Genomic DNA, 27,091 nt, shown 5'->3' with positions numbered 1-27,091 from the left:
TTTTGCAGCCGTGGCTTATGAAACTGATAGTTTATTAATTTTCACATCTGTAAACACCTGCTTTCTTTGGGATTGGAATTATAATATTCTTCTTGAAGTCTGAGGGTATTTCGCCTCTCTCATACATCTTGCTCACCAGATAGTAGAGTTTTGTCAAGGCTGGCTGTCCCAAGGCTATCAGTATTTCTAATGGAATGTTGTCTACTCCCGGACCCTTGTTTCGACTTAGGTCTTTCAGTGCTTTGTCGAACTCTTCGTGCAGTATCATATCTTCCACTTCATCTTCATCTACATCCTCCTCCATTCCCATAATATTGTCCTCAAGAACATTGCTCTTGTATTCCTTTTTGCCAGCTTCATTTACTGCACTTTTGTATTTTATCCTTTCATCAATTAAATTCAATATATCTCCTGTTACCTAAGGATTTCTATTAGCCCTAGTCTTTTTACCTACTTGATCCTCTGCTGCCTTCACTATTTCATCCATCAAAGCTACCCATTCTTCTTCTACTGTATTTATTTCCCTCTTTATTTCTTGTCAATCGTTCCCTAATGCTCTCCCTGAAACTCTCTAAAACCTCTGGTTCTGTCTATTTATCCAGGATCCATCTCCATAAATTCCCACCTTTTTGCAGTTTCTTCAGTTTTAATCTACAGGTGATAACCAAAAGATTGTGGTCAGAATCCACATCTGCCCCTGAAAATGTCTTACAACTTAAAACCTGGTTCCCAAATCTCTGTCCTACCATTACATAATCTATCTGAAACCTTCCAGTATCTCAAGGCTTCTTCCATGTATACAACCTTCTTTCATGATTCTTGAACCAAGTGTTAGCTATGCTTGATATCAATTGGATTCCTTTCAGAGCTCCATACATAATTGTACAGTATTGAGCTATTGCTTCAGCATACTCTGAAATGAATCTAATTGCTTCAGCATACTCTGAAATGAATCTAATTGATATGCAGTGAGGACTGGAAGACTTGCATTTATTAAGTGATTTAAGCGGGTTCACAACTCCGAGGGTATCTGCTTCTGAGTTACTTATGTTGGCATCTGTTCCTGATTCGAGTTATGAAATATTTACTTAGTCTTCTCTGGTGAAGGAATTTCAGGAGGCCTTTGTTAAGTAACTGCACTTTAGCAGTACTGTAATTGATAGTATTTCCATTGCTGTCACGCAGAGATTGCATTAATTGTGTCTTGTTAGCATACTTTAAATACGACCAGGATCTCTTTGGATTTTCTGCTAGGCTTCGAAACAAAGTTTCGTTGTAGAAACTGTTACAAGCATCTCGCATTGAAGTCCGTACTATACTTCGAGTTTCTGTAAATTATCGCCAATTGCGGTCATTTAAATTGGCATGCTTTTTTCGTTACTTCTGTAACATTGTTCTGACTTACTTTGTGTGCCACGGGGAATCAGCTACACCGTTTGTTAATTTCTTTGTTAAATCTCTCAATTGCTGTCCATAGTATTATTTTTTAATTCAACCCACATACATTTTTACACTTACATTTTTAATTTCGAAGGAGTGTAGACTGTCCATCAGGAACGCGTCAAGCGAATTTTTATCTCCTTTCCTGAGTAGGTATATTTTTCGTTTATTTTTGGTGGATTTGGGAGTTGTGATATTCAGTCTCGCTACGACAACCTTGTGGCCACCAATCCCTATACCCGTTTTGATGCTTGTTATTAGCTCAGTATTATTTGTTGCTAAGTGGTCAAACGTGATTTCAGTACCGTTTACTAATCGAGTGGGCTCGTGAACTAATTGCTCTAAATTATTTTCAGAGAATGCAGTTAGCACAATTTCGGGCGATGTTTTATGCGTGCCTCTGCATTGAAACATGTATTTTCGAAAACCTGTCGAGGGTAAATTAAGTCACCATCGACTATAATTGAATGAGTCGGGTACGTGTTTGAAATTAGAATCAAGTTTTCTTTGAATCTTCCAGCAATTGCCTCATCTTATTTGGGACGTCGGTAAAAGGATCGACCCATACCAACACACTGGGTCGTGTTGGTATGGGCTAATTCAGCTTGGCTACAAGATAAATTATGTGTAACAGGAAGAAACACGCCGGTTCCAAATGTATTTAGCCTATACTTTCTGAACACCGATAGGTCCATCGCAAAAATTTCGGCTGAATTTATCTTCGTATTTAGGCAGCTTTCAGTGCCTGTAACGATTTGAGCATCCGAGCTTTCTACAACCGCTTGGAGCTCTAGTACTTTCCCAACACAACTACGACAGTTTACAACTCTTATACCGACGGTTCCTAGATCTACGTTCTTCCTGTGTTCGATCTGCACCCTTTGAGAATGAAGCCCTTTTTGTGTTTCCCCGAGATCCTCTAACCTTAAAAAACGCCCAGTCCACGCCACACAGCCCTCACTACCCGCTTAGCCACCTGTTACGTGTAATGGACTCCTGACTATTTAACGGAACCCAAAACTCCACCAGTCTGTGGCACAAGCTGAAGAATATGCAGTCTACGCGGTCGCAGAACCATGTGAGCCTCTGATTCAGACCCTCCAATCGGCTTGTGTACCAGAGGTCCGCAACCAATTCTGTCGATTATGCTGCAAATGATTAGCTCTGCTATCATCTCACAAGCAAGACTAGCAGAATTTGCCACTTCAGATAGCCGCTCGAAACTAGGGAGAATCTCTTCCTATCCAAAGAGACACACATTATTGGTACCGACATGAACCATCACTCATAGTTGCCTGCATCCTGTGCTCATCATGGCGTCCTTCATGGACTGCATACAGGCTCTCTTTCCCTCCTTGGCAGCCACGTTCCTAAGGGACTCCAAAACTCGCCTAACATTGGAGCTCCCAACTACCAATTTCGAGCTCCCAGCCATGTTGATGGAAAGAAGTGCAGCTCACCAAACTGCCTACAGGACATTGCCCACTAATGCACAGTTTCCTCGTCAGCTGGGAGAATCCACATCTCCGTGAAGTTTCTTGCGTGCCACTTTTGGATCAGCATGTTGTGGCTATGTGTGTTTTATTTACTAACATTAGGGTAACCCTCAGTATTTCTGGAGATCTGATAACCATCTTTGCTAATGCTGATACCAGTGTAACATGATTTTTTTTTAAATTTCATGAATAGTTAGTCGTAACCTCTAAAGTGTTGAGGATGAGAGATCAGTGTGCTCCAGATGGATAGATTGCCCAGACAATTTGCTTTTCTTTATTAATCGTTTTTGGGCGTATTTGTGTAGTACATCATCCTTTCAGAAATGGCCACATGTAAAATTTCTACCACCTGTCACTACTTAAACAAGCCTTTGTCCACTATGTAGTGACAGAGAGACAATTTATGCTTTTGAAGAATTTTATCTTGTAACACAAATGGATATGTTCGTACATCTCAGCATATTCAAATTATATTGCACTGTAACACTAGAACTTACATACGATTTTCCTTTCTAAACATCTAAAGATGGAAACATGTCAGAAATCTGGCATTTGCTGATTCACAGAAATTAGATTAGTTTCGTTATATGTTGCCCTTGTCATTTGATTTTTCCACTGATCAGTACCCGTCTATCAATATTTTTCTAATTCTGATAAAAATATGAATCTCAGCCCACTGCAGTCCTTCTTGTGGAAATGAGATATTTGAAGATATAGTAGAATGTTATAATAGATGCAATTAACCATTTATTATAGTTGAACATTGCTACTGATGTAGATGGTTTTGGAAATGCAGTCACAAAATGCAGTTTAAGGGGAAGTAGATAAATTAGAGAATGTTATATCAGCATTGTTTACTATATACACTTTCACCCAGTAACGGATTTTACAATAACCACAAATAGTCATGTATTTTCGGGAGGTCTTCTGTGGACCTGTAGTTTTGTTGCATTATGGACTTTTTAATTTTATTATTTGTTGGAACTGAGCCTAAAATCCATATTGTTTAAGGATGTATCATAAAATTCTCTATCTAGACTTGGAGCACATGGTCACTTTCTGATGGAGGCACTATAATTATCTTTGTTGTGCTGTTCATGAACTGTGAGAGTGTGAAACTATGAACATGTTAATGAGGGTGATACTGAATTTGTCTGTATCTTTTCGTTTATTGTTTTGTCTCCACATAATTAGACTCAGGTTAGAATTTCAGGTAGTTCACAAAGATGACTAGTAAACACATACTGTCTGACTGATTTGCCTCTAAATGACACCTCTTTTAGTTCAGTAAGTAATCTTTCAAAGAACTTGTCATGGCTGCACATAGTAATGTTACATGTGAATTTAAATATTATTCCACTTGTAACATAAATGAATGGTCCCCCAAACTTTGGAAAAAAAATCTTGCAAGAACAGCTGGTCTTTTCATGTGGCAGTAACGTAACTGTAGCATTACTGAACATGATAATACTCATGTTAACCAGAGATTTCATATAAATGGGAGCTTGTCATGACTGCATATAGTAAAGTGATGTGTGCATTTAAATTTTATTGCATTTGAAACATAAATGAATGGTCCCCCAAATTTTTGAAAAAAAGTCTTGTAAGAACAGATGGTCTCTTCATATGACATTAATGCAACTGCAACATTACTGAACATGATAATACACAGATTGCCCAGAGATTTCATATACATTGGAACTGACTCAAGTATTAAAATTAACCACACTTCATAGTAAATATAATTTATAGTGCAGCAGTAATATGTGCTAGCGCAGCTGCCATTCCAAGGCCGTTTTATGTACCTCATTGACAGAGAGGAACCCCAGATGCATAAAATAATACCAATGTCCATTTTGTGAGGTCTTCTTCTCGCAAATTCTTATTCTGCCATCAGTGCCTCATCAAATATGTTTTTTACATTGCTGTAAAACTGGTGTTACAGGAAATATTACAATAATGTACACCACACATCGTTTAATTAAATTTTTCTCATATTTATTATTACTCTATATAGTGACCAGTTATAGATGCTGGAAAAAATAATTTTCACTGGCAGTCGCCTTAACAGTGCATCTCAGCAGAATGCTCTCAACAAAATATTCGCAGCACTTACTCGTAATAGATTTATGACACAACAATAACGTTATTACAGTGGCTCCAGTTTATGCAGGCAGTAGACAGAATTCATCTTCATATGTCACAAAAATAAATGGAAGTTAAGTTTCTCCAACATAACACTTTGACATACATAACACGTAATGAGAGTCCAATTATTCACACATTAACTTGAGAGGAAAACTCATAAACGTTAATACGAGTCACTAGTTCCATTTAATATATTAGGTAAGTCACACACATATACTGAGCATGTGAATAAATACTACAAATAAGTACATTTGTACAAAACGTGTTAAACAGATGTCACCATTGAGCTTTCTGCGCCAAGACTGTCACAGATGTTATCATGTCAAGATCAGCATGTGAACTGCAGATTTTTGGTTGGGGTTGGCCACATAAAGACTGTTGTACGAAAATTTTAGTATTTAAGGAAGTACATAATGGATTGAGAAACTTCTTGGTTAGATTTTATAAATAGACTGAGCTGTATGTTCAAGTAATAATTTATTTTACAAAATAAATATTCAGTAATGTGCAAAAGGTTGCCCAACTATTTTGTGTTTCTACTCTGTGAATTACCAGTTTATGTGTATGACAGCCATATTTACACTTATATTCATTTATGTTAATTTCGGCAAGTTCTAACATAATGGCTTAGTTAATTAACAGAAGGTGTAATTCCATTTAGAAACATTTTAGCTACAAAAGTTTACTGTCAAGCTTGGGAATCTGACAGGTAAAAGACATAAAAACCAATAGTACTTTTGGGTGTTTCCTAACTTCAATACTAATTAGTTAACTAGTTTCAGAAAAATTAGAACATGTTGCAGTAAAGTTTCAGTCTTAGCCTTCTAGTAGTAGGAGTCGACATGTCTAATATGATTCCTTAGCTCATTCAAAGTCTGTCCTTAGGCATCATTATGATAGCTTCACTTACTCATTAGTATCAATTAATAAAGTTTCCCATTACGAATTAACAGGAGAAATAGGTTGAATAACTTTTAGACACACTTGGACATATACTACAAATACATGATGTGAATAGCCATATTTGGGTGACTATGAAGAGGGGGAAAATGCTAACAGAAGTGTAGTCACAGCAGGCTGTGTAGCTCTAGGCTATTATGTTATAACTTCCCCAAATACAGTACGTTACAGTACTTCTTTTCATTCTTAAAAAGTTTCCATGGAATTACGTTATTTACTTTTTTCAAGGTATGCGGGCAATCAAATCTGTCCTACGGGCTGCTGGAAAATTGAAATTACAGCTACCAAATGAAAATGAGGAGTTACTACTAATGCAGACAATAATAAAATTAAATGCACCGAAATTAGTTCCACATGATAGAACTCTTTTTTCTGATATATTATCAGATGTATTTCAACAAAACAATCAATTAAGGATAGTACCTGATTTTCAAGAGATAGTCCACAAGGTTTGTCATGAAATATGTACATCATTTGCAAATAAAGTTTCATAAAGAAATCTCTTTATTTTATGTTTTAACATCTAATACTTCTTATTGTTACAGGAAATTCTGAAGTTGAAATATCAACCAGAATCTCAATTTGTAAATAAAATTATTCAGTTTCTTGAAATCTTTCCCATATATAATGGCATTATTTTGGTTGGTAATGCGTTCTGTGGTAAAACTAGTGCACTTAAGGTTAGTATCTATTAGGTCATTACCCTTGAAATATATTTTTTCTGTTTTATGGTGATATTAAGTTTTTTACATCAACTGGATTCTCAATAGTCTAAAAAGTCTTTAATACTTCCAAAATTTTTCTTTAATAACTTTAGTTTTCCATTAAACTTGGCGACAAAGTAATTTATAAACATCAGCAGTAGACATTATGCATATATTAATTTCTACCAAATATACCGTAATATAAATACAATTCTTTCATTGATGTCTGACTTCCAGTATTCTTTCAAATATTACCATGAAAACATTTCGATTTAGTTTATGTCTTTCTGAAGTGAAAAAGTCAGTCTTGCACTTTCTGCAATAGTTTCTTCACTTAATTTTTAAATTTCTGTTACCATGGACATATCGAAGGTGGGTTGGGCTGCATGCCCGAATGGGACAGAGAGCCACACAGTAGGTCCATCCATAGTGGAGAGATATTTGTGGAGTGGCCAGACTAATCTATGGTTCCTGATGAGGGCAGCAGTTTTGACAGTAGTCTCATAGGCAAAGGTTTCCATGAGTAACCGTTGTTACAGTCCATAAAAGATTTCTTATGACAAATAATAAACATGCCCTCTCAAAGATACTTAGAATGTTTGAAACACACTTTATGTTTCTCCAAACAACGAGCTAAATGTGTAGCATACTACCCACCGACAAGCTCCAGTCATATTCAACTGTATTATAAAATAAATGTTAGAACATTAATATGTAAAATGTTGTATCATGATAGTCGATTAACTTTTAAAATATATTCGTTAAATTAAAATTTTAAATTATATAAATATGAGAAATTGCTTCAGTGTAAGTAGGCACAAGATCTCTCGCATACTGTTGTGACGAAATTAAACCACTTTATTTGCATGAATATCAGGCACCAAAATATACATGTGGGGTGGAGCCATATACGACGAACAGCCTGAACAAACAACTTAAAACAAAGGCATCAATTCACATGCTTTGTTCCTTAGTCTCTGATTTAAGATGACCGCCGACCTATGCAGGTCGTTGTCCCCACAGAGCACACCTCCCGCTTCAAAATGGAGTACCTTTGGTAGGTAAGGTGGAGTCAGTGGTGCCCTTATTCCAATGAGTCAGGTAAGAGAGGGTCTGTAGGTCCCAGCCCTAGAGAGAGCGGGAAGCAAGGGTGATGGCAGCAAATTGTCCCTTCCCGCTGAGGGAGAAGAGCAGAGCCGAAATCCACAGGTAATGTGTCGGTGTTAGATAGCAGGTCCTCTTATCGAACAGCTAGTCCTTCTCTTGATCCTGAGGCATTCATGTTGGCTTCAGCCTTTAGAAGGAAACGGTTGAGGGTTTGCCTCTCGGTACTACTGTGAATGAGTGATCACCATACCGTAGCACCTTACGAAGTCTGGAGTACAGGTATTGTAGGGCTACCTACATGGTGTCATCACGCAGCATGACATGCCCACGATCCTTCAATTCCTTGTATACAGATAGTTACTGCATGACTATGGAGTGCATGGACGTGGGAGATACGTTATTTCACCATTTTTATTACTGCTGGTAGCTGACTATCAGCTGGGAGCGGAGTCAGCTGGCAGACCGAGGCATTCACTGTACAAAATTTCTGCCAATGATGATTACAAATCTTCTTCATAGGGAATACACACACCAAAGTAATATCCATGGTAGGACTTCTGACCTTTGTGGCCGACCGGGGCGGCCGAGCAGTTCTAGGCGCTACAGTCTGGAACCGCGCGACCGCTACGGTCGCAGGTTCCAATCCTGCCTCGGTCATGGGTGTGTATGATGTCCTTAGGTTAGTTAGGTTTAAGTAGTTGTAAGTTCTAGGGGACTGATGACTTTAGAAGTTAAGTCCCATAGTGCTCAGAGCCAATTGAAACATTTTTGTCCTTTGTGTGCAATGGCACATGAGAGGAGATTTAAGAGTCCTGTACCAATGATTGACGAGGGCATTACCTCGAGGATGGTATGCTATATTTGGACACCACACAATTTTCATAACTCTGTGAACAGGTGGGACTTGAACTGTCAGCTGGATCAGTTCTTATTGATGTGGGGAAGCCGAAATGTGCGATCCACGTGCGGTAGTTTCACTGGAGCCAGACGGATGTGCTGCAGTCTTCCTTTACGAACTTAGTATTTTCTGTCTTGCAGCACTGGAAGTTGATGCCAGTATGGGTCCACTTCCTGCATTCGACTTTAATGTCGGAGACCATGAAAGGCTCCATGACCAATTTGGTGCTAGACTTGATATCAGGATGTGACAAACTATAGGTTATCGAAAATAACTCTGCGGAACTTTATTGGAGCCAGCAGACATACTCTGCATTGTGAAATACACCATAGGTGCAAGTCTGTGCCAGGAATCGGAACTGGTTCCGCAGTTAAGTAAATGTTGCCGTCTATCGAGATTGATGTAATCTTGTGATCTTTTTTTGTTCCTTCACCATTTCCATAAAATGTACTGTGGCTCTCAGTGTGTGAATTCGAGACAGAAAGTCACCAACCACATTGTTGACAACGTTAACGTGACTAATTTGTGTAGTGAATTGCCACTGTAATCCATATAACGGAAGCAGTGTGGAGTGCAGTTTTTACTCGGGTTGCGTATCGCACGTATCAGTAGTTGGTGGTCAGTGAATGTAGTTATCAGGCATTCCGCAATGTCCTCAAGGAAATGTTTAATGCTTTCGTACTGAGCCAAAAGCTCTCGATCGTAAGCTGACCACATCTGTTTTGAGACTGTGAGTTTCCATGAAAAGATTCGGAGAGGTTGTTGTTTGCCATTTACTGTTTGTGACAGGACTGCCCCGATTGTGATTTCTCTGGCTTCCGCCATTGTGGACAATGGTACTGAAGGTAAACGGTTAGACAAAGTAAGGCACATGTGAACGCAGTCTTCAATAGTGTCAAATGCATGTTGCATCTCCGAGATTTACTGCTGCTTGCCGCATAAAACTTTACCCACCACGGCATTAGTTACACTACTGGCCATTAAAATTGCTACACCACGAAGATGACGTGCTACAGACGCGAAATTTAACCGACAGGAAGAAGATGCTGTGATATGCAAATGATTAGCTTTTCAGACCAACTATACAAGGTTGGCGCCGGTGGCGACACCTACAACGTGCTGACATGAGAAATGTTTCCAACCGATTTCTCATATACAAACAGCAGTTGACCGGCGTTGCCTGGTGAAACGTTATTTTGATGCCTCGTGTAAGGAGGAGAAATGCGTACCATCATGTGACATGGCTGGTCAGGTTCCACTTGGGAGAAGAAACAGGTTCATCTGCTGAATTTCTCGCATGGAATTACAATGGAATGCGTATGAGACATAATATTGCCAATAGAATTACACACAAGATCTGGTTCAGGCGCTTAAACACAGTTTTGTACCGAGGTAGTTTGATCTGTCTCATTGGTGAAGACATTAAGATCGAAAGGGCTGGACCGCAATAATTCGTTGCAAATACTCCACATGGCCATCCATCTGTGTGGGAGGAGAACATAATCATATCTTGCAGTCCACTAAAAACAGGATTTGGTTGGGGGTAATATCCTAATAACCTATGTCTAATTTGGCGGGAATATGGCACTTGGCGTTACCGAATTCAGTATGCTTGGCATGGATCACCAATGTGGAAATTTCCGTGCAGAGCAGTAGCCACAGTAACACTTGTGTACTGTTATTATGAAACTAAATCACATTATTATAGTAGGTATCACACAGTGAAAACTACACGTGGGACTACGCCAGATACCATGAACAGACTGAAGACATAAGTTACAACAAAGGTACAGAAGCACACATTTTGTTACTTAGTCTCTGATTTCAGATCCAACACCTACCTTCGCAAGTCATTGTCCCCAAATTCGGACGTACACTATATTATCGAAAGTATCCGGACACCTGGTTCCCTCCATAGGTAATGCTGGCATTCAATATGGTGTTGGCCCACCCTAAGCCTTGATGACAGCTTCCACTCTCGCAGGCATACGTTTAATCAGGAGCAGGAAGGTTTCTTGGGGAACGGCAGCCTATTCTTCACGGAGTGTTGCACTGAAGAGAGCTATCGATGACGGTCGGTGAGACCTGGCACGAAGACGGCGTTCCAAAACATGTGTTCCAAAACAGGTGTTCTATAGGTTCAGGTCACGACTCTGTGCAGGATAGTCCATTAAAGGGATGTTATTGTCGTGGAACCACTCTGCCACAGGCCGTGCATTATGAACAAGTGTTCGATCGTGTTGGAAGATGCAATCGCCATCCCCGAATTGCTCTTCAACAGTGGGAAGCAAGAAGGTGCTTACAACTTCAACGTTGGCCTGTGATGTGATAGTACCACGAAAAACAACAGGGGTTGAAGCCCCCTCCAAGAAAAACACGACCATACCATGACACCAGAGCCTCCGAATTTTACTATTCGCTCTACACACGCTGGCAGATAACGTTCACCAGACATTCACCATATCCACACCCTGCCATCGGCTGTTCAATCGCCCAGTGTTTACGCTCCTTACACCAAGCGAGGCGTCGTTTGGCATTTACCGGCGTGACTTGTGGCTTATGAGCAGCCGCTCGACCATGAAATAGAAGTTTTCTCACCTCCCGCCTAACTTTCATAGCACGTGCAGTGGATCTTGATGCATTTTGGAATTCCTGTGTGATGGTCTGGATAGATGTCTGACTATTATACATTACGACCCTCTTCAACTGTCGGGGGTCTAAAAAAATGGCTCTGAGCGCTATGGTCGGGGGTCTCTGTTGGTCATTAGACGATCTCGGCCTATACGCTTTTGTGTTGTACGTGTCCATTCACGTTTCCACGTCACTATCACATCGGAAACAGGGGACCTAGGGATGTTTAGGAGTGTGGAAATATCGTGTATAGACGTATGACGCAAGTGACACCCAATCACCTGACCACGTTCTAAGTCCGTGAGTTCCGCGGAGCTCCCCTTTCTGCTCTCTCACGACGTCTGATGATTACTGAGGTCGCTGATATGGAGTACCTGAAAGCACAATGCACCTAATGTGAAAAACGTATGTTTCTGGGGTGTCCGGATACTTTTGATCACATAGTGTACCTCCTAACAGGCATCAGGTGCATTTTTTATGGAGCTACCCCAGATATTTGCAATTACGTTTTTCCCATCTGTAGTAGTAGTCATCACAAACAAACACTGATCTTGCGATGTTCAGTGTCAACGAAAATCGTTAGTTTATTTCCCCTTACATACAAAATTATTTTTAAGGCAGAATTTTAGGTATCCATTCGATAGGGTGGTCCCAGCTTACTCTAGTGTGATATATGTTCTATCGATATGTATGAATGAGGACAGTTAAATATGAAGAATAATCGGTACTCTAGTAGCGAACCAGCAGTGATGCTGCTTGGAGTTAGCAGTTAGCATATCGGTGCTGTTGTTGCTGGAATACTGGTTAGGGTAGGTGGGGGTGAGAGTACACATGGGGAAAGACTACGCATCAAGCTTTCAGGCCCCTAAGGCACTACTCTACCACCAGGCAGCGCACACGTCATCCTTTTCTCATTTCTGTTCTGGTACCTCGTGGTAATCGGACGCTTACAGCTGGAGAAAATGCGGTAATTCACTTTTGTACTTTTTACACGTAAAAATCGTGTAGTTTTCATCGAGTGTTAGGTGAGCCTAAATCCATTTAAAAATCATATAATTCGGCAGTAGAACTGGTGGCTGTCAGCTTCCAATATCCACCTTGATCTCCATAACTTTAGTTGTATGTATTATCTGTAGATTGCCGGAAAAAATAGCGGAATGGGGTACAAGTATGCAGCTGTAAACGGGTAGAAGTCCGCAATGCTCACTTTTACCCTATCAAGAAACAATTTGAGAACTTGTACTCAAATGGTTCAAATGGCTCTGAGCACTATGCGACTTACCTTCTCAGGTCATCAGTCGCCCAGAACTTAGAACTAATTAAACCTAACTAACCTAAGGACATCACACACATCCATGCCCGAGGCAGGATTCGAACCTGTGACCATAGCGGTAGCCCGGTTCCAGACTGTAGCGCCTAGAACCGCACGGCCACTCCGGCCTGCTAACTTTTACTCCATCAAGAAACTGTTTGCAAACTTTTACCTCATAAGCTGCACCTTGACCTGTGTAGCCCCGTCTAGAATATTCAAGTATATTTTGTTCGTATTTATTTACCTTAGATGCCTCGTTGTTCAATTCAGAGAACTGAAATTAATTTTCCTGTTCTGTAGCCCTTCGTTCGTTGGGTAGTCCTTTTTTCAAATAGACCTACCTCTCAAACACACTTCTAATATGCAAATAACTTACGGGTTTGCTGCCGGGTAACGCCGTCGACCACCGCCGATATTTCGTCAGGAGCACATCCTGCCATTCTGAAGGCACGTCTGCAAGGAGGAAGCAATGTGCAAGGGAATGTAATACCTCGGTTCACTGAGGAGAAACAAGGAAGGTACCACACACAGAACAAGTAACCGCAGAGCCAACACACAAGCAAACATAACCAACATCAGAAATATCGATAGTGACTATTAATCAACAGGTCAAGTAGCAATAATTCTGTCCCTCTGTTTTTTGATGAGAAGGAGAGCCGGATTACAAGCAGCATTTAAACAAAATCCACCATCTCTGTTTATAAGGTTGCTTGATAGTTTGATTTCAACAGCTTCCTTAATAACACTATCCCAATAGGTGGACGTGCTAGCCAGAATCTCCGTGTTGTTGTATTCCATAGGATGACCGGTGTCAAGGCAATGTTCTGCAATACCGGATTTGCTCGGCTGTTGTAAGTGTGTGTGACACTTATGTTCAGTATACCGGTCTTCCACAGTACTGATTGTCTGACCAATGTATGACATGCCACAACTGCAAGGAATACTATAGACACCAGCCTTACGCAAACCAAGATCATCTTTTACGGAGGTTAACAGGGCCTTCATCTTAGAATATGCTCGAAAAACACATTTCACATCATACACTCCTGGAAATGGAAAAAAGAACACATTGACACCGGTGTGTCAGACCCACCATACTTGCTCCGGAAACTGCGAGAGGGCTGTACAAGCAATGATCACACGCACGGCACAGCGGACACACCAGGAACCGCGGTGTTGGCCGTCGAATGGCGCTAGCTGCGCAGCATTTGTGCACCGCCGCCGTCAGTGTCAGCCAGTTTGCCGTGGCATACGGAGCTCCATCGCAGTCTTTAACACTGGTAGCATGCCGCGACAGCGTGGACGTGAACCGTACTTCTAGTTGATGGACTTTGAGCGAGGGCGTATAGTGGGCATGCGGGAGGCCGGGTGGACGTACCGCCGAATTGCTCAACACGTGGGGCGTGAGGTCTCCACAGTACATCGATGTTGTCGCCAGTGGTCGGCGGAAGGTGCACGTGCCCATCGACCTGGGACCGGACCGCAGCGACGCACGGATGCACGCCAAGACCGTAGGATCCTACGCAGTGTCGTAGGGGACCGCACCGCCACTTCCCAGCAAATTAGGGACACTGTTGCTCCTGGGGTATCGGCGAGGACCATTCGCAACCGTCTCCATGAAGCTGGGCTACGGTTCCGCACACCGTTAGGCCGTCTTCCGCTCACGCCCCAACATCATGCAGCCCGCCTCCAGTGGTGTCGCGACAGGCGTGAATGGAGGGACGAATGGAGACGTGTCGTCTTCAGCGATGAGAGTCGCTTCTGCCTTGGTGCCAATGATGGTCGTATGCGTGTTTGGCGCCGTGCAGGTGAGCGCCACAATCAGAACTGCATACGACCGAGGCACACAGGGCCAACACCCGGCATTATGGTGTGGGGAGCGATCTCCTACACTGGAAGTACACCTCTTGTGATCGTCGAGGGGACACTGAATAGTGCACGGTACATCCAAACCGTCATCGAACCCATCGTTCTACCATTACTAGACCGGCAAGGGAACTTGCTGTTCCAACAGGACAATGCACGTCCGCATGTATCCCGTGTGACCCAACGTGCTCTAGAAGGTGTAAGTCAACTACCCTGGCCAGCAAGATCTCCGGATCTGTCCCCCATTGAGCATGTTTGGGACTGGATGAAGCGTCGTCTCACGCGGTCTGCGCGTCCAGCACGAACGCTGGTCCAACTGAGGCGCCAGGTGGAAATGGCATGGCAAGCCGTTCCACAGGACTACATCCAGCATCTCTACGATCGTCTCCATGGGAGAATAGCAGCCTGCATTGCTGCGAAAAGTGGATATACACTGCACTAGTGCCGACATTGTGCATGCTCTGTTTCCTGTGTCTATGTGCCTGTGGTTCTGTCAGTGTGATCATGTGATGTATCTGACCCCAGGAATGTGTCAATAAAGTTTTCCCCTTCCTGGGACAATGAATTCACGGTGCTCTTATTTCAATTTCCAGGAGTGTATTTCCGCAAAATACGGCCAATCCCGTTGGAAATGCTTCCTGCGTAAGGCAAAAAGGCCGTAGACTTAGGTGCCACTTCGTTGTAACGTCGCTCACCCGTTGCACAGAAGGCTGATAGCGCAACACACGTTTGATCTGCTTCTCACTATAACCATTCCGACGAAAGGTGGCTTCGAGATGTGAGAGCTCAGCTGCCAAACTTTCAGGGTCTGAGATAACGAGGGCCCTGTGAACCAAGGTACAAAGTACTCCTGCACGCTGAGCTGGATGGTGACAACTATCGGCTCGCAGATACGAGTCAGTGTGAGTAGACTTCTTACAAACAGAATATCCCTACGTACCATCAGTCTTCCTTCTGACCAACACATCAAGGAAGGGAAGGCATCCATTCTTTTCCACCTCCATGGTGAGCTGAATATTCGGGTGGATTGAATTCATTTGTTCCAAAAACCGGTTTAAATTCTAACTACCATGAGGCCAAACAACGAAGGTATCGTCTACATATCTGAAAAACACGCAGGTTTCAAGGTCTCTGAGTCCAATGCACGTTCCTCAAAAACTTCCATAAACAAATTGGCCACAATAAGTGACGACGGGCTACCCACTGCAACTCCATCAGCCTATTCGTGGTACTGACCATTGAATAAAAAGTAAGTGGAAGTCAGCACATGTCGAAACAAATTTTTTAACTCGACACCAAACTTAACCTCAATTAGCTGCAGCGAATCAGAGAGAGGAACGCGATTGAAAAGAGAAACCAGATCAAATCTGACTAAAATATCAGTCATTCAAACGCAATCCCTGCAATCGAAATAAGAAATCTGCAGAGTTCTTAATGTGGTGTTCACACCTACCTACTAGTGGGCTCAACAAACTAGCAGGATGTTTAGCTGCACGATATGTCGGAGCACCAATATTAGAAACAATAGGCCTCAACGGGACAGCCTCTTTATGGACCTTAGGTAGGCAATATAATCTAGATGGTACAGCACAGTAAGAATTAAGACTCTTGATAGTCTCCTGTGACAAAGAACTTTCTTCGGGAGGTTATTAGTCTTTCTCTCAACACTCTTAGTAGAGCCAGCACCGATTTTGCGATACGCCGAATCAGAAAGCAGACACTGCATCTTTTGAATGTAATCGTGCTTTTTCAACGAAACGGTGGCATTCCTCTTGTCCGCAGGTAAAATAACAATATCAGGATCCATTCTGTGTGAACGTAAAGCAGCCGCCACAGCTGCTGTAATGATACACTTGGATGGACGGGCCCCAGTCAACACACGGCAAGCTTCCCTCCTAACATCTTCCGCAACCTCAGAAGGTAGTTTATAAACAGCCTGTTCAATAGAACTAATAAAATCAACGACTGGCAAACTCTTACGCGTCGGTGCGAAATTCAAACCTTTCCCCAGCACAGACAAAACTGAGTCGTCAAACGTTTTCTCAGTGAGATTGATCACAGAACGTCGAGAATTAAAATTAGAATTAGACACTGAGTCAAAGAAACGTTCAAACTTCGCCGAATGACGAGCAGTTACAGATTGAATTTCCCAGTCAGACTGCGACCAAGAGGCACCGTCCACCCAATCCCAAGAAAATTCAGAAACAGTAGACGCCATCATTAAATGATGCTGAAATAATTCCTTAGAAACAAAATCTAATTGACGGCGAGTATAGTGGATTCTTTCACGAACAACAGCTAAACCAGCACGTTGCTTGATGCGATTGGCGGCAGGAGAATTAATATGAAGTACAACCTTAGTGAACAGAGGTATTAAATTCCCTTGCACATTGCTTCCTCCTTGCAGATATGCCTTGAGAATGGCGGGGTGTGCTCCTGTCGAAATATCGGCGGTCGTCGACTACGTCACTCGGGAACAAACCCGTAAGTTATTTGAACATTCAATTCGCCGGGAAAAGTTGAGGTCTCACACACTTCTAATACAATCACATGTGTCCATGAAAGCATTGTTTTCCAGAAACTGACCGAGAACATCAACTCGAAAGCCTTTAATTGAGCAGTTCTACCACCGAGTTGCTGGCCTTAATGGAAATGGGAGCTCAATTCGGCAAGCTATTAGCTTTCTAGAGGCTGCCTCACGAAAACGTAAAACTGGCAAAGATAGTAAGAAGCTCCGCCGATTATCAAAAACTTTTTCATTGGAGGAAGAACAAGCAATAGTGCTGCGTTGCATTTTTTCGGCCTTACCTCAAATGATTACATTTACTTTTTGAATTCACCGAAAAAGAACTGCACCAGTCATAGGTATCCAGTTGAAAAACGACTTTCTGGTAGAGAATTCACCAGTGAGTTTATGTAAAGAAATAAATTGTCCCACAGAACGACCTGGAAAAGTAGCGTAGCACGCATGATGGAGCTTAACAAGACACAATGAAAGAAATAATTTGACAATCTGGAAGCAGTCTTCTAGAAATATGGGCTTCCTCCCGATCGTGTTTACAACATGGACAAGACAGGCGTTCAGACTGTCCCTAATAAGCTCCTTTAACATGTAGCTCCTACACGAAAGAGAGAAGGGGGCAAAATCAGTGGCTGGAGAACAGAAGCAAATAGTCACTGTTGCACACCATGTGCTACCCTTCATTTCTGCACGGAAGCGACATTATCCCTTAGTGATAAATATAGGTCAAAGGGATGTGTTATGGCTATATCCGATAAAGGCTACATAACAGCAATAGCGTTTATTAGATGGCTTAATCATTTCAAAAAGTTTACGAATCTCAAAATGTAACAAACCCATTTTATTAATCTTGAATAACCATATCTCCCACACAAGCTTGGAAGTTATTTCCTTCGCCAAAAATAGCCACAAACATATGCTAAGATTTTTCACCTCATAGCAGCCAAGACACAGCCACTTGACGGTAACGTTTTCAGGTCTTTCAAGGCATTTTACGACACGGCAGTAGATTCGTTGAAGGTGCGTCATCCCAGGTAGGTCTTGAGCTTGTATAACGTAGCTGAACGGATGAAAGTGGCATTTGAAAAGGCGGTTACTGTTGAAAATGTCGAAACTGGTTTCAGTGCCATAAGAATTTTTTCTGTCAATCGAAACAAATTTTCAGATGCCGGTTTTGAGGCGTCAGAAGTGACTAAAAGAAATTTTGACAATGGCTCTTACGAGTTCGTGAACGACAATTCATAGTCATTGGTGGAAATGAAGAAGGTGAATCACCAAGGATAAGGAAATCACTCTAGAAGACAAGGAGCACGACGCCGGAAATAATGCCCAGCAGGATCCACAGTTTTATTACTTCGTAACCAGGATCTCCCATCGTTAGTGAGTCGTCTGCTCATCTTTCATCTGCTAACTGCAGAGCTATTTCCTCTCCCAGCACATCCTCCTCTTCTGCCAATGCTTGATCTGTTGCACCCTTGGTATCACCAGGCGAATAATTCCACTTCCCAAAGTTTAAAAAAAAAACGGAAACATAGGAAGGGGTGTTCGTCAGAGTGGTTAACTTCAAGGCCTCATAAGGCAATATGGGAGGCGGAATATGCTGAAAAGAAAACTTTGCTAGTAGTAGTAGAAAGAAGTAGACATTTTCTACTGTTAAAAAACCTTCAAAGAAACTAACTCTTACTTTATCTTCGTCGGAATCAGAGGTAAAGATATTTCTGCAAACAGTAGCTCTGACATGGTCACAAATTTTTCAGAGGACGAAACTGATGTAGAAGATAGTTCCGTTATAAGGACAGAAGTTGTAAAAGTCCACGGAACACTAAAACTTTGCTTCACCTTTACCTATTAAAAGTGCTTCATTGCTTCAGTCATCGTTACGATGCAGATTTTTAAAGGCGGTTATATCGAAATTAAAGACATTTGTAAAAGACTATCAAGACCAATTCATAAATGCTCTGGAAGGTTCGTGTCTAAATTAGTTTTGCCGACGATCTGTCCGGCTTACCAATTTACTGAAATTTTCGTTGAAATGCAAGTTTGGATAGGCAACCATTCCCATTTCCGTTTCATCGTGTTAAAGTATCTTAATTTCAAAATGGCTATTTTATGTTACTTTCCGTTATTCTACAAGAGAAATATGTATTTTGTTTCATTGTCCGCTTTAGTTACGTCAGTATTCAAAGTTAGGCAGAGTAACCCTTGATGGTCAACTAGGTTTAGTTCGTGAAATTACAATGCGTAAAAGGCTGTTATAAGTTATAATAATATTATGTACATGTGCATTTTTAGATAAAGAGTACCAAATTTGGTTTTCCACGTATTTATTTGCAACTCTTTCTATTTTCTGTGGTTGGGGTAAAAGTCGCACTGCACACTCTTGACCCAGGCCTGTAGACTTTTACCCCACAGCATTGGCAACAGAACGCTAATGTATGTTTTAGGAAAACTTTTATTATTCCTATAATAATTCTTGGATGGCACAGAAACTTCCACACAATGTTACCAATATATCAAACTGTGTGTTCCATGCGTATCTAATATAATATTGTTCCAAGTTTCTCTTAAATATTTACTAAAACCAAAATTATTACCTCCACCTACATCTACATCTACATACATACTCGGCAATCCACCATACGGTGCGTGGTGGAGGGTACCTCGTAACACAACTAGCATCTTCTCTCGCTGCTCCACTCCCAACCAGAACGAGGGAAAAATGACTGCCTATATGCCTCTGTACGAGCCCTAATCTCTCTTATCTTGTATTTGTGGTCTTTCCGCGAGATATAAGTTGGCGGCAGTAAAATTTTACTGCACTCAGCCTCAAAAGTAGGTTCTCTAAATTTCCTGAGTAGCGATTCACGAAAAGAACGCCTCCTTTCCTCCGGAGATTCCCACCCGAGTTCCTGAAGCATTTCCGTAACACTCGCGTGATGATCAAACCTACCAGTAACAACTCTAGCAGCCCGCCTCTGAATTGCTTCTATGTCCTCCCTCAAACCGACCTGATAGGGATCCCAAGCGCTCGAGCAGTACTCAAGAATAGGTCGTATAAGCGTTTTATAAGCGGTTTCCTTTACAGATGAACCACATCTTCCCAAAATTCTACGAATGAACCGAAGACGACTAACCGCCTTCCCCACAACTGCCATTACATGCTTGTCCCACTTCATATCGCTCTGCAATGTTACGCCCAAATATTTAATCGACGTGACTGTGTCAAGAGCTACACTACTAATGGAGTATTCAAACATTACGGGGTTCTTTTTCCTATTCATCTGCATTAACTTACAATTATCCATATTTAGAATTAGCTGCCATTCCTTACACCAATCACAAATCCTGTCCATGTCATCTTGTATCCTCCTACAGTCACTCAACGACGACACCTTCGCGTACACCACAGCATCATCAGCAAACAGCAGCACATGGCTATCCACCCTATCCAAAAGATCATTTATGTAGATAGAAAACAACAGCGGACCTACCACACTTCCCTGGGGCACTCCAGATGATACCGTCACCTCCGATGAACACTCACCAACGAGGACAACGTATTGGGTTCTATTACTTAAGAAGTCTTCGAGCCACTCACATATTTGGGAACCAATCCCCATATGCTCGTACCTTAGTTAGGTGTCTGCAGTGGGGCACCGAGTCAAACGGTTTCCGGAAGTCAAGGAATATGGCATCCGTCTAATACCCTTCATCCATGGTTCCCAAGATATTATGTGAAAAAATTGCGAATTGCGTTTCGCAAGACCAATGCTTTCTAGAGCCCTGCTGATGCATGGACAACAACTTCTCTGTCTCAAGGAAATTCATTATATTCGAACTGAGAATATGTCCGAGAATCCTGCAACAAACCGATGTTAAGGATAATGGTCTGTAATTTTGAGGATCCGTCCTTCTACCCTTCTTATATGCAGGCGTCACCTGCGCTTTTTTTCAGTCGCTCGGAACTTTGCGTTGGGCAAGAGATTCGCGATAAATGCAAGCTAAGTAAGGAGCCAATGCAGTAGAGTACTCTCTGTAAAACGGAATTGGAATCCCATCAGGACCTGCTGATTTATTTATTTTCAAACCATTTAGCTGCTTCACAACCCCAGGGATGTCTATCACTATGTCCTACATACGGGAATCTGTATGAGACTCAAACGGCGGTATGTTTGTACGATCCTCCTGCGTGAAAGATTTCTCAAATGCTAAATTTAAAATTTCAGCTTTCGTTTTGTTGTCTTCCGATGCCAGGCCAGACTGATCAGTGAGTGACTGGATGTTAAACGTGTCCAGATAACTTCACAATCACACTCTACTTCCACCTCAGTAGACACAATATTTTTGTCAACTCTAATGAAGACTCCACATCCTATGATGTCTAATCAGTCTTTCCGATACACGTTCCAGCCCTCACTAAATATTTCAGAACTTTCTATCTCAGGGTTCAGCCAAGTCTCAGTCCCGAGAATAATTTGCGCGCCACATGCTTCCTGGAGGGCAGTAAATTCAGGAACTTTATTCCGAACACTCTGAAAATTTTCTGCTAATATTTTGATATCTGAAGTGTCTTTACACTGAGTGCGTTCTGATTTCCTTGCCTGCACGTCGACTGGTGAGTGTTCATCAGGACACCTCGCACTGCTGCCTAGCCTAAAAATCCTCCACGTGCACGCCACAAGTATTCTGCTACACGAGTAGCCGCTTCCATTGTGTAGTCCACTCCTGACCTATCTAGGGGCGTCCTACAATTCCCCACCCAATAGCGCAAGTCTAGAAATCTGCAGCCAGGACCGTCACAGAGTAGACGAAGCCTCTGGTTGAGACCCTCCACTCGGCTCCAAACCAAAGGACCCCGATCCACTCTGGGAACGATGCTGCAAATAGAGAGCTCTGCTTGCACCCTATGTGCGAGGCCAGCGGTCTTCACCAAATCCGCCAGCCGCCTGTACTAGCTGCGGGTCGCCTCAGAAACGAAGCGACAGGCATCATTGGTGTCGACGTGAGCAACTACTTGAAGAGACTGAACCCCGTGCGCTCGATAGCCGCAGGCGAGGCCGCCTCCACATCTCGGATGAGGCCTCCCGGCAGACAAACCGAGTGGCACGTTGGAATTCTTTCCAGCCCTGTACTCTATTTCCCTAAGGGGATCCATCACCCGCCTAATGTTGGAGCTCCCAATAACCAGCAAGCCTTTGTCCCCGTGTGCCTGCTTGGGCCCTGCTGAAGGAGCGGCCACCTGCCCACTGACAGGATGGACGAGCGAAGCGTTGCAGTCTGCCACTCACCCTGAGGTGAGGGCGGCCGCAACGCGCCGGGTACACTAGAAGGTGCCTGGGCGGCTGAGTCAGCGGACGCAGCAAGCGACACCTGGGGTGTCTCAAGTGACACGCCAGACCCTCCGCCGTCGCTGCACCTCGAAGCAACCAGCCAGAAGGCGGCTGACCGTGGCCAACAGCACGCTCAGCTGCTCGCGAACCGCGCCCAGTTCCTCCTGCGCCTGCACACAGCACGCACACACCCTTCTGCTAAGATCTGGACGTATAGAGTAGCGACAAATAAAACAGCAAAATGCGACTGCACAGTTGCGTCACCAGCGCCAGATTGAGCTGGGATATATGAACAATTACGTACGAACTAAGAAATCAAATGACCACGACTACGCCACTATACAGATATTACAATGCGATCCTATCCTTGTCTTAGTACAAATGATAACCGCCTACGCGATGTTACACTCTACCGTTATTAGTTGGATTGGATTGGATTGTTTGAGGGAAGAGACCAAACGGCGAGGTCATCGGTCTCATCGGATTAGGGAAGGATGGGGAAGGAAGTCGGCCATGCCCTTTCAAAGGAACCATCCCAGCATTTGCCTGGAGCGATTTAGGGAAATCACGGAAAACCTAAATCAGGATGGCCGGACGCGGGATTGAACCCTCGTCCTCCCGAATGCGAGTCCAGTGTGCTACCACTGCGTCACCTCGCTCGGTCTACTACCGTTATTAAAATCTGATACTACCCCTTTCAAATTCGAAAATACGCAAAGATCCGAAAAATTTCACCACGCAAGCACACAAACGCACAAAGTAATTTTAATTAAACATGCGGAACTAATACGAAAAACTGAATATACGACTAGTTTCTGCTACTGCTGCACGCACACGTCACTCTGCAAGCACAGATGAAACTACACTGGCCTCTATCTGCTGCTAACTGACTCTACGAAATAAACAGAAAGCACTGGCTGTCCAAAACAAAAACTGACTAACGACTCCTCGAATTTATACTATACAGCTATCAATAAGCAATATTACTCCTCTCAAATACGAGAATACGCAAGGATTTTATGTAATTAAATATGCAAGCGCACAAACACTCGGAAATAAATTAAGAATCAAACTACAAAACAAATATGAAAGCTAAATATGCGACTCCCTACTGCACTCCTGCTGCACTGATACTTCACCACCGGCTGGTCAAGGCTCATGCCTCACTACCCTTTTCTATGTATGTTACTGTCCCTGTTAATATATATCGATAAACAATACCACACTAGATTAATCTGAGAATACTCTGCCGAATCGGCACGAAAGATTCCACTTTGAAAATCATTTTGTTTCTAATGGGATAAAAACTTATGCTTTCCTTCGACATTTCGACTCAGATGAAAGACGTGATAAGCAGCGTTTTTTGTTTTGGTCTGACTCAAACTACACCTTGCACAAATTAAATTGCAAATTTCTGCCGAAACATCAGGAAATATGCGCTTGGCGACTCTTAGAAGGGCACCTGCTATATATTGTGTCTCATAAAGGTAAATATTGTTAGATCATGATATTAATAGAGAATATGTGGGAAAAAGCAATGTTTAATCCACCATACATAAATTACTGAAACTGTATGAATCTTTTTTCCCCAGAGACAGTTCAGTATAAATTAAATTAAGACTGGGGGTATTTATGGTTTACAGTTAGATTCAAAGTAATATATCCCATGAAGGATGACCTACAATTAAGAACTGAAGCAGCACTATCAAATATTACCATAATCCTGTTGTACACTATCATAGAAGCATTACATTAATTCTTTGGAAAAATTCTAACTTTAAGGAGGTAGAAACATGAATTTTAAGTATTATTATATGACCAAAAATTTAAATTTCAAAATTAATTTTATAGTAGCTGATATATCTGTACACAAACTGTCTTTTCAGTTTAGTTATTTATTTCATTGTGATTATACAACAAAACAATGATACTGGGGTTATATCACCAAGTTTGTACACCCTTCCGTTTTGAGACCAACAAGATTTTACATTTTGAACAAAGTAAGTGTGGTGCTTTACTTCACTAGCAAAAACTCAAAGTATCACTTCACAAATATGTTATGATAGAGAACTAATTAATTTGGGTATATTAAATATTCTACCCTAGATTTTCAGAACTCAGTTAACATTTGCCCATGACCAACAAAAAAATGGATCTAATATATCAAATGTTTAAAATAAGAATAAAATAAAAATCATCAGGCATAATGATTTAGAACTCAAACATTATTATTTTAAATGCATGACAGCTAATAGCAAAACTGGCTTGTAACTGATACCAAGGTGTTTTTGGAATCTGAATGTTATTAAAGGTAATCACTACCAAATTTTGAACAATTTAGAGCCAATCACAGAAACAGATACGACTTTCACACCGTAAATTAACGTCCCTGCATAAAATTCCTTACCATTCAGCCGAATAATAGTTAAAATTCCGGTAATATAGCAGTTTGCAGTCTGAATACGTCACTGTGTTGCAGAGTGTGAGCTGCTTTGTAATTTTTTTAGTGCTAACTTCAAATTAAAAATAAAATCAAACTCAGAGGTATTTGTATTGAGACTTTGCCGCAGGGTATAAAGTATTTAGTGGTTCTAATTTTAAAATAAAGTACCTTTTGAAACATGAAAAAGTTTCAAGCTACTAGTTAGTGGAGCTTCTTAGGAATATATCGTACAAGTAGTTTACATCACTGAATACTTTCACATAGTTTGTAGACCTTATAAAATGTCATATTAGGCAAATGTAGTTTACAGTAGTCTTAATATTGGAAGGCCAGTCTCACAGGATGACTTCATTTTGATATTTGTCCATACTCCTCACAGTCTCTCGAGTGTGCTGCTCAGTGTCTCTTCATTCCTAGGACAATAACGTTGTTCTTTTCCTTATAACGCGATTAAGTACAACAGCAAAATTTTGACATAAATGGACCCGAGAGAAATAATCCATGCATTTTCTCTATTTGCTATGCGATTTTGTGATACTTAACACTTAGGGGACGATCACATAACCTAGTTACCTTAAACTTCACATACCCACAACATGTAAACTTCTGAAAAACCTGACATTATGAACTTTAAAATGGGTTCCAATGTAAAAGACGCTATTACGAAAATTTTGAGAAACGGCATTTGAAGCCAACTGCAAAACGATTCTACTGCAGCCAATGTACATTTCGCGTAAGGAGCACGAAAATAAGATGAGAGAAGTTAGGACTCATACTAAGGCTTAACGACTGTCGTTTTCCCCGCGCTGTATTTGAAACAGTAAAGGAAATAACTAGTAGTGGTACCTGGTACCTTCCGCCATGCGCCATATAGTGACTTGCGGAGTATGTATGTAGATGTAGAAAACAAACTGCAAGTATTCAAAGATTTGATATGCTTGTCAATTTCCCCAGCATTCTCAAACAGAATAATTTTCTTTAGGACGAAATATATTTCCTGTGTGGAAGACAGTTCTGGAACAAGAACGTTATTTAAAGTCAATAAAATCTTTAAAGCTGAGAGTGTATATGTATTTTTGTGTATGTTTCGCAAGTAGCGGAAACATCAGTCATCGTATTTTGTATCAAGACAAAATCGTGTACAAAAAAAGTATTTTATTAGTTAGCCCTGAACCATTTATTTATTTATCTCGCATTGACTAACACAGGGTGTACAGCAAAGAGTTTCTGATTTCAAAATTAAATATCTCCAAAACTAAGCTCGATAGACAAGTACACCAAACACTATGTTTATTGTGAAAGCTGTAAGGATTTAAAAAAGTTATAAGACAGTATCGAAATAGACGCCGCTATAATTGCAGGGTGTAGTGCGCAGAAATACTGCGACTCAGCTCAGATAGATCAGCTCCACCGCTGAAACGTGAAAGGAAGTCAGCGTATGAAAGGATGGAAGGAAAAGGTTTACATAATTTATTCCACTGAACAATGTGTCTTCTGTTACTATAAAACCGCAAGGTGAAACACAGTCCTATGGCAACTAGGCACAGTTTTCAAACAAGATTTAATGATCCATAAGGATCCGAAGTGGAAACCATTCGCAAGCTGTTCACCAATTCCAACGGATAGTCAGCGCGGCTGATAATATATCAGGGAATGTTGGCCCCAGGCAAACTGTAGTCACTTAAGAAATTGTCTCCACGGTTTTTGGAATTATTCAGGAAAATATAAAGACATTTGTCTGAAGAATTTCAGCAGAGAGTGGTTCGAAGCGTTCCTGCTTGCAGAAAATACTGAGACAGAGCCTGTACATGTTTCCATTCAAAATCTGAAGCTAACAAGCAAAGCCTGTACTAGATGTGCAACAAAGGCCTGAATTAGAGAACCAGTTTCTCATAGTGATTGATAATGAAAGATTTGATGTTGTCTGCACCGAGTTCACAGATAAATGGAGTCGTGAATAAACAAAACTGTCGATTTTCGGCTTCCCGAAAATGCCTATTTGTGTGAAGCAAAATATCTGTTGGGGATGTGGTATGCAGCAGAGGCGTTATTGGCCTTAGAGCTGTCTCTGGGACCTGTGCAAAACTTCTCTGTGGAGCATTTCTGCGTGAGTCCATCACTTGACAGCTTGTTAGAATGAAATCAATTTTACCACAATAGATTTCGAATACACAAGCCATCTTTGATCCCTTTCTTCTCCATTTGGTAAAGTTCTTACATAAAATAGTTGTAAAT

General features: G+C 41.6%; 1 protein-coding gene across 1 annotated transcript in view; it reads left to right on the top strand.

The window, feature by feature from the left end:
* Positions 1 to 27,091, top strand: part of LOC126298331 (dynein axonemal heavy chain 7-like) — a 1,150,327-nt gene that overhangs the window by 280,072 nt on the left and 843,164 nt on the right. Inside the window, exons 18-19 of the mRNA XM_049989626.1 lie at positions 6,273 to 6,493; positions 6,590 to 6,724. Of these exons, the coding sequence (XP_049845583.1) occupies positions 6,273 to 6,493; positions 6,590 to 6,724 (356 nt within the window). The remainder of the gene's footprint in view (positions 1 to 6,272; positions 6,494 to 6,589; positions 6,725 to 27,091) is intronic.

Source organism: Schistocerca gregaria, chromosome X (genome assembly GCF_023897955.1).
Source record: "Schistocerca gregaria isolate iqSchGreg1 chromosome X, iqSchGreg1.2, whole genome shotgun sequence".
NCBI lineage: Eukaryota > Metazoa > Arthropoda > Insecta > Orthoptera > Acrididae > Schistocerca > Schistocerca gregaria.
Note: the sequence above shows the minus strand (reverse complement) of the source record. Positions and strands in the feature narration are given on the sequence as shown.